This window comes from Colossoma macropomum, unplaced genomic scaffold, assembly GCF_904425465.1.
Source record: "Colossoma macropomum unplaced genomic scaffold, Colossoma_macropomum, whole genome shotgun sequence".
NCBI lineage: Eukaryota > Metazoa > Chordata > Actinopteri > Characiformes > Serrasalmidae > Colossoma > Colossoma macropomum.
Window position 1 is genome coordinate 30,950,386 of NW_023494789.1, and position 8,302 is coordinate 30,958,687.

The window sequence follows — 8,302 nt, forward strand, 5'->3', positions numbered from 1 at the left end:
TCAAAATAATCACTGCAACTATATTTAATGCCCTAAATAGGTTTATTACCTCTCATGATTCTTTGGAGCAAGTTAAAAAGTAAGAAGAGACAGGAATGTGTTTGCAATTTAGATGCTGCTCTAATGTGTGGACTTTTATTTTGAAATAAAGTGAACAGTCGTTTTGGTCGCTCCTTTCACGGCTGTGTAAAGCGTCCTCAGGAGTCCTAGCTGAAATTGTAGCTTAGTCTGTTTTATGGGCTGTTTAATTAAAAGGCTGAAATGACCGCTCCGGTACCTCCCGGATCGATCGTTGTAGCAGACTGGCACCGAAGCCCGGACAGCAGAGAGTTTTTCAGGAAGATACTGCACAAGAAGAAACGTCGGGAATTTGGTACGGTTCGTCACTATGGAGACCGCTCAGCAACCGCTGTCTATCAAACGCGAGAGCTGATCTGAGATCAGGGGCCGGATTCACCAAAGAGGCGCATTAAATGTTCTCCCCTTAGTTTCAAACTGAGGAAAACAGTTAAGATGATGGTTATTCGCCCAGCTTCTTTTTAAAATGTCTTTTATTAACTTTTCTTATAGAACAAATCTAAGAACAAATGCTGTTCTTGAAACAAATGTTCTGTATTGTTTAAAACCATGTTTAAATCTTGAATTGGCCTAACAAGACTAAGACATGTAGAGTGAGATAGCTACACCTCTGAAACTGTAAACTCTAATGAGTGTCAATAATATCAGACCTTCGCTGTAACGTTAGTGAGTTTAAATAATGAAGCTACTAAGTAAGGGCTAATCTAACATGCTCATTTAACAAGCGAGCACAAAATGGAGACTTGGCTGTGTTTCTACAATCCGTGCATTAACGTGTTTAAGGACTCAATACATTGAAGAAAATAAATAACGTTACAGGTTTCTTACTAATCAAACTACCTGCCTTAGCAGCTTGAGAGTGAACACCCCTTGCTGAAACATTTGATTAGGATTAAACCTAATGGTTTTGCTATTTAATGGGAATTGGCCTATTGGCTTCCAATAGAGACTTCTAGTTTCTTGTTGAATCCCATTAGGAAACCACCAAATAGTCACATGTTAAACCATTAGGATTTTTTACTTGATATCAACTCATTAAAAAGGCCAAAACACATTACAAATCCATTAGGAACCAACAGAAACACTTAATGGTTTCTATGAGCTTTTTCTGCAGGACCGCCGAATAAAGGAGGAGATGATCACTGGTTAAAACATGAATGAAACATCTGGTCTGATTGCAGGGAAAGTCACGCCTTTCGATAAATTAACCAATCAGTTTGCTTGTTTTCCGTAAGCGGAAATATGTGAAAATGTGTATTTGAAACGTTAATGTGGCTTTTGGCTTCCGTTTTATAGGTCTCTCCCCATTTAAAGAGATAGGAGTTTGGTCTTATATTACTGGACATAAGTGCTCGGCTGGCTTGCCAAGATGGCTGTCGAGTGGACAGACTTTTCTATGAGGAGCTGTGCGGTGTCTCCAAACAAGAAACAGATTTTCTCTTCCAAAGCCACTATTTCACTGTGCTTCAGTTGACGTCACTTCATTACCAAAGTTTTTGAACGTTTTTTTGTCCTGGGGTGCTGAAAAATTAAATTAAAATGGCCAAAACGTTAAAACCTGTTCAGAATTCAGAATGTGTCTTAATATGGTTTGTGTCAAATTTTATATGATTTTTATGATAGCATGAATATGATTTTGGCTGAAAAATCTCTTATAAAGACATCATTGATGATTTTGCTTTCGAAAAACCAAAGACGGTAAAAATAATGACCATTACACACACATTATATACTTATTGCATTTATTTCATTGTGTGCATTATTTGTTTATGTATGTAAACTATTGAGCTTTTTCTATATTCTGTTTCTCATGCATATAGTTAATTATTTTTCATTTTACTTTTTCATTTTTTATTTTATTTGTGTTGAAAAATGAAAAGCATAATGGATCATAGATCAGTCCTCTTTTAAAAGCATAATTAAAGAAGAGCTTATCTGTCCTGTAACCTAGGGTCAGTTCACCTCTAGAGCACTTGGTAGCATATCACTGCTGTCGTTTTTCAGTTTTTGACATAATTGGAAAAAGCCTGTTGCTCTTTACATTTAGTGTAAATTTCATGATGAATGAACCAACAGAAATGGCCCAAAATTAATTAGAAAAAAGTCTGGTTCCATTGACTTACATTAAAAGTAAATTATGTTTTTCCTTCTCCTGTCACGTTATCAATTTGGAGATAGGATTTGTTCCGACAGCAGCGATATGCTGATTTAGTTTGCTTTCTTGACAGTCTGAAAAGTACTTTCATATTCCGTATTAGGTCTCTTGGAGACACCAGTGATGCCCCCTCATTTGAAAGCAGACACTGTTCGTTACAAAGTGTTCATCTCAGGTAAAAGTGGTGTGGGGAAGACTGCTCTGTCTGCCCGGCTTGCTGGCCATCATATTCCAAACTTGCACTATGAAACAACAGGTAAATGTCTTGAGTACCAGACTGTACTCCGCACCATATGTTGAAGTAATATGTTTAGGCACTGTATTCTTACATCAACAGAAAACCTGATAGGCTACACATTATCAAGCCTGCCATTTTGCACTTGCCTTAAATTATTCATTTTACAGTGGTAATTTTGAAAATTGCTGCAGAATGGGACCCTTAAAAAGCTTAATATCTCTTAATAAATTTAGACCCTTTAACCTGGTCTCAGAAGCAGCATGCTGTAATCCCAACTGACAGAGTCTTTAACTCCCACAGGCATTGAGACATCTGTGGCTTTTTGGCCCGTGAAGCTGAGAGAAAGTGGCCGTGTGCTGTTCTTTCACTTCCAGCTTTGGGACTGTGGGGAGAATGCCATGCGCAGATTCGACCACATGCTACCGGTGACAGTATTTTTCCAGGACAGACTTTCCCAAGTCTCATATTTGTTCTTTTATAAGTTCTGCATACTTCTGTGCCCTGAATTTTCATGGATTTTTTTACAGTCTTGCAAGGAGCAGGTGGATGCCATACTCTTCCTGTTCTCCTTCACTGACCATGGCTCTTTTGAGGACATCTCAAATCAGATGTCTCGGATCACAGACCCCTCTGACAGAGTTGTCAGGCTGGTGGTCGGCACAAAGTATCCTTCATTGAAAGCTGTTATGACTACCTGAGGTTCAAAGAAACTACTTTTGAAGAACTGGGCCCAGAAATGTTATGGTCTTAGTGATATTAAAATAATCTAATGTCAAAACAAACAGTAAAGTGCAGTATTGAAACCTGTAGAGTGTTAACTTGATGAAAGTTGCCATATGAATACTTCCAAGTAACAACAGAAAATAGTAGAATGTTTGATGAATACTTATACCTCTACAAGTTTGGGTTCAGTATTGGCCTTGACTCTTCAGATTTGACTTGTTTATGCACACAGATGTGACAGAGAGTGAGATCACACGGTTTCAGGAGGTGTGGGGTGTGCCAGTCTTCCGTGTGGGAGGTGATGTGAGCGGAGGGTTTGGTGAGATCGCGCCCCTACTAAATGCCTTGGCAGAAAACCTGTGGCACCAGGACTGCGTTCACGCTTCTTCAGTTTCCCCACTCCGAGACAGTCACCCAGAGGATACAAGCCGAGAGGTGATTGTGTAGCTGCTCGGTTGAACATCATAAGGATTGCCTGAATCACGATTTTTCAGTCACGGAATGCGTCAGTCATGTTTTCATACTTCATGTGAGATGCTGTGTCCACATCTGACTGGACCTGGAAAAATAACTTAACTTAAAACTATATTCATATCTTCACTCTAATCTTTCCACATGTAAGTTCTCAATATAGATGATTTATGCTTAATTTAGAATTGTCACTGCCAGACCAGTTTATCCAATGACTAAGCTTAATCAGTGTCCAAGATGTAGTAGGGGAGAGAGACCACAACCTAATGCATTGTAGTTTTTAAAACAGTTTGGTATTTAAATAACTTTTAAAAGGATTTGAGAAAAATTGATAGTTTGAGAAAGTTTTATTCAATCAGTCTACGCATCTCTGCTACAAATTAGAACTTTGTTTAAGGCACTATTGAGTTTTTATAAACTTGGCATTGTTCATGAAATATTTAGCCAAAAACAGACTGAGTGCAAATGTTGCCATGTACTCCATAGATGGGATTAACTGTGTTAGACTGAGTGGATAATCTCAACAGTCACTAAAAATTGATGCAAAACAGTTAATTCAGTACCATTTTAAATTTATTTTGACTACAAAACAGAAGAGCAAATTTCACAATAAAACTGAAATGTATAATATTTACATCATGTAAGTAGTATGCTTTTGATTAATATGTGTATAATTTTTTTTAATGAACTCTTTTGACTTCTCTTATTGTTTATTTGGGAAGGCTTAGTTGTAACACCGTGTTAAAACTAACCCTGCCATGTGGAGGCTGTACTTCAGCCTGCCTAGTTCTTACTTTTTATATGCCTCAAAGTGCTGCTGTGTTACAGGCACCAAAAGACAAATTAAAATAACAGATGTATAAATTATTTAATAGTTTGAAAAACAGAGATTCTGAAATAAGTGTCTTTTATGGAACAAAGTCTTCAAGTTGCTGTCAAAATTCACACCTGACGTTGCTATGTGAATAAAAAAACGACCACAAGCATGAACCTATTTAACTACAAAAGATATCTGTGTTACATTTTACTCTGTCGTAGGTTGTGCTCCACTCTTCCCTATGCTTAAACTACATATAATAGTTAACAGTAGATTCTTAAAATAATAACACTACAGCTACCTCAACTCACTGTGATGTCTAACATTATGAGAATTTTTTACTTTTTTTTTTATGAAAAAAAAAAAGGTTGGGTGTAAATGGTTTGCTTATTTTAAATCATTAGCATTAACAGAATAGTCAAACAACAGTCAGTGTTAAAAATTATATTATATATTATATAATTGTATATTATATTTATACAACAGTTAGTTCCAGCCATGCAAGCTGATTGAGAAGCGTTCTAACCGTGCTGATATTTCGCCATAACCTCATGGGTTTTTCTACAAACACTGTATCACTCCGCTGAGACGCCATTGCCAAGCAACGACTTTGACAGCTGTAGGAGATGCTCAAGCCATTTGAACGTTTTTACTTCTTACTTCGCGCACAAACAGAAAATGGACACTTTTAAGATCACATTTGACTGACAGCCGATTTGGTCAGACTCTGAAGATGAGACTACACTAAATTCTGAAACTGTCAGTTGGTCTGTGTGGAGCTAGAGAACGAACTGCTGGCTGTGCAGCGTGTGAGCGGAGCTCGTTACTGTAACATAGCAACAAGCTGCCCGTTAAGGAACTATAATTTGGCGTAAGGAACTGCTAACATTAAAACATATTAAATGCCACGTTCACGGCCCAGTTTATTTATTTCTTACTTTATTTAACTGTTGTATAAAAGCAATAGAGCACTCAAAGGTCGTGTGTTATCGCAAATAACTTCACGGCTGTGATGATCCACGGCACAAGCCGAAGGCGAGTCACAGCCGTGATGTTATTTCACGTATTTCTCTTGTGTTCTATTGCTTAAATATATTATATATTTTCTGAAATTTACTGAATCTTGTGAAAGAATACACACAAAACTCACAAAATAAGCATGTCAAAATGTTTACATGAATAAATACATTTAATTAGCACTGAAACAAAACAATACTGAGTTGAAAATAATGAAATCCAATTATTATCAAATTCATTGTTTTATATTAGGTATCTACATCTCACCATGAAAAGACAGAACATAACTTTCAGCAGGAGAGAAAAGGTTTGAAATGCCTTTTGACGAAAGTTTTGTCCCTCAGTACAAAAGACGAGTCACAAAGATGGATGGATCATTTAACTGTAGTAATAAAGAGAAATAAATTCAGTATCAGTTTCACAGAGGCTGTAGAGATCTGTGCATTAAGACTATATTCCTGTACTTTAACTACATGTTGTCTGACCTTTTGCCTTGTGTTTGAAAGCTGTAACTGTCAGTGCACCACCTTTTCCCAAGGACGATGTCACTGACGTGGGGTCCACATCTGCTGGAAACTGGCATTTGTGGGAAAAAATGTCTAAGATTGTGCCATCCGATGCCAACTGGATAGCAGTGAGAAATAATGAGGGGGAAAAACACATTACAATAAATACATGTAAAAATGTGAGTTGTGCAATACACGTCAGCAAATACAAGGTCAAGCAGCTTTCTATGAGCTAAAGATTCACAGTTTTCCTGAAAACATCCTTAACTACACTACAAAGCTTCATCAAGCGTTCCTGTTCAAACTCACTGGCTCTCCAAGTTATAGATACAGTACTTGGGATACTTTGCTTACCTTCTCAGCAGAAACTTGTATGAGGTTATTTGAAGAAGTGACAATCACTTGCTCTGGTGAGAAGGCACTAACATCCACTGTGAACATGTACATGTCTCCAAGAGTGCACATTTTCCCCTTTAGAAAAAAGATACGAACATAGTTCTGCTATTCAAGTGCAAATTAACAAATCTGTGGTTTATAATCAACTGATGTGCAAGTTGGATCCTTATAGCACACTGCTAAATATTCTCTGAACTTGATTCGCAGCTGCATTATTGTACTGTATGATGTGTTAAAAATTCACTGTGCAAGCAAAAACTGAAGCCAGTCTACAGCCACAGCATTATAAACTGTGAAAAGATTACCTGAACTCACCTTCGGATCATTACTTGACATGGTTGGAAAAGCAAATAGGAGTTTTTCTTATACACACAAAAAAGGCAAAAGATACTGTGGAATTTAGTCTAATACCTCAATGATAGCTTCATGAACATCCATCACTGAGTGCACTCAGCTCCCAGAAGTATTCCACTCTGGACACAGATGTTTCCTCACTCTGTTCGGTTCCACTGCCTCCGAGTGTCTTATATATTAGACTGTCTAGTGTCAGTTATGGTTGAATATGGGTGAGGTTAGTATGATGTCTATGTGTAATATTTATCATGGCGGATAGAAGATCAACTTGTACGACTAATAATATCCTATGTTCCTGGTCAGATGGCTTTGTGTTTACATTGAGAGATCACAACGACTGTCAAGAATGGGACACTGGATTTAGAACTTGAAGTAAAATTGACTCCCCATTACAAATATGGAGAAAAAATGGAGGACAGCTTAGCAACACAACAAAAATAGAGTTGTGTAATAGCTTGAGAACTGACGTGACATTCTAGGCCTTCTCACCACAAGTGTTAATTATTACATCCACTCTAATTAAGCAGTATACTAGGCTTGTGTCATAAACAGACATGAATGATTGATTATACATGGTGCATAATAAGCAGGGTTGGGCAGAATACTTTGAAGAAAGTGATGGCTGAATACTGAATATACTGTCCTAAATGTATTCAGTAATGTATTTCACTACAATACATAAAAAGTAACATATTCAGAATACATTCAGAATACATATTGATGAAGTACATGGGGAAAAACTCATATATTTTTTTTTATTTATTTCACGCTGTTCCTTGGTGTTACTGGTTGGCAGTTTTGTTTATGTAATTCTTCTGATGTTTCTTGAAAAGTTTGTTCATATTAATAAAACAATAAATACAAAATTCTCTACATTTTTTGGCTCTCATTGCTTGCTTAGGTCCACCACTGCTCCCATAATCTCCCTGCCCTCTCATGACCCAATTCTCCATATCCCAATAACAAAATATTGCAAATTGACTGTAAAATGATGAGCTATGTGATTTTCAGTTAATGATAGGTATGTAACCACTGAACGTATACACACAAGACCAGTACAACGCCAAAGCCAAGCTAATCACTCTAGAATATCTCCACTACTCACTTCAGTCATCCCTCAGAAGAGTTTACTAACGCTCAGATTAATAACTGGCTCACTGCAGTGATTTATCAGTCTACTCAGGCTTTAGCAGGAACTTAAGTGTTTGTAAAGTCTTTTTTGAATTTTTTAGAGTAAGACTTTACATCTTGTGTGCTGATTTTAATATAGTTACTTAACAAGCGTGTTTTTTTTAGTGGTTAAGTACTCTAAAGGTTTTATTAAAATGTTAAAAGTGACTGTGTTCTGCATACTGCCTTAACAAAATGTAACTCAGACTATATACAGATACTTAATTTCTGTATTCTGATGCATCCTAGTCCTGACAGTAAGTGGGTTAATTCAACTATTATAATCTGGCATGTCTTACATGATTTGATTTCCAGCAGGACTTTTATTCTTAAACTATGTTCTGTGATTCGCGGCCATTTTCTAGAAGGAGTGACTG

The 8,302-nt window shown here is 37.0% G+C and overlaps 2 protein-coding genes across 3 annotated transcripts; one reads left to right on the forward strand and one right to left on the reverse strand.

Moving 5' to 3' along the window:
* The first annotated feature begins 66 nt into the window (after positions 1-66).
* Positions 67-4,008, forward strand: cplane2 (ciliogenesis and planar polarity effector 2). Its single transcript, XM_036570958.1, has 5 exons — positions 67-373; positions 2,337-2,489; positions 2,772-2,896; positions 2,999-3,135; positions 3,404-4,008. The coding sequence occupies exons 1-5, from the start codon at positions 262-264 to the stop codon at positions 3,639-3,641; spliced, it is 765 nt and encodes a 254-aa protein (XP_036426851.1). The 5' UTR covers positions 67-261; the 3' UTR covers positions 3,642-4,008.
* A 1,654-nt stretch (positions 4,009-5,662) lies between these two features.
* Positions 5,663-8,289, reverse strand: LOC118808345 (heat shock protein beta-7-like). 2 transcript variants are annotated; one of them, XM_036570959.1, is made up of 4 exons: positions 6,813-8,289; positions 6,360-6,476; positions 5,985-6,123; positions 5,663-5,881 (listed from the first exon to the last, which is right to left on the reverse strand). In XM_036570959.1, the coding sequence occupies exons 1-4, from the start codon at positions 6,837-6,839 to the stop codon at positions 5,874-5,876; spliced, it is 291 nt and encodes a 96-aa protein (XP_036426852.1). In that variant the 5' UTR covers positions 6,840-8,289; the 3' UTR covers positions 5,663-5,873. The 2 variants fall into 2 exon arrangements, with proteins under 2 accessions (XP_036426852.1, XP_036426853.1); XM_036570960.1 differs by having other exon boundaries at positions 6,717-8,289.
* Positions 8,290-8,302: the final 13 nt, after the last annotated feature.

Excerpts from the sequence above, each read along its gene's own strand:
- LOC118808345 (XM_036570959.1), bottom strand. The coding sequence starts at position 6,839 with ATGGATGTTCATGAAGCTATCATTGAG. Across the intron at positions 6,477-6,812 it reads TTCATGAAGCTATCATTGAG|GGGAAAATGTGCACTCTTGG; the intron begins GTATTAGACTAA and ends TTTTTTCTAAAG. Across the intron at positions 6,124-6,359 it reads TACAAGTTTCTGCTGAGAAG|TTGGCATCGGATGGCACAAT; the intron begins GTAAGCAAAGTA and ends ACTGCTATCCAG.
- cplane2 (XM_036570958.1), top strand. The coding sequence starts at position 262 with ATGACCGCTCCGGTACCTCCCGGATCGATCGTTGTAGCAGACTGGCAC. Across the intron at positions 374-2,336 it reads GAAGAAACGTCGGGAATTTG|GTCTCTTGGAGACACCAGTG; the intron begins GTACGGTTCGTC and ends ATTCCGTATTAG. Across the intron at positions 3,136-3,403 it reads AGGCTGGTGGTCGGCACAAA|ATTTGACTTGTTTATGCACA; the intron begins GTATCCTTCATT and ends TTGACTCTTCAG.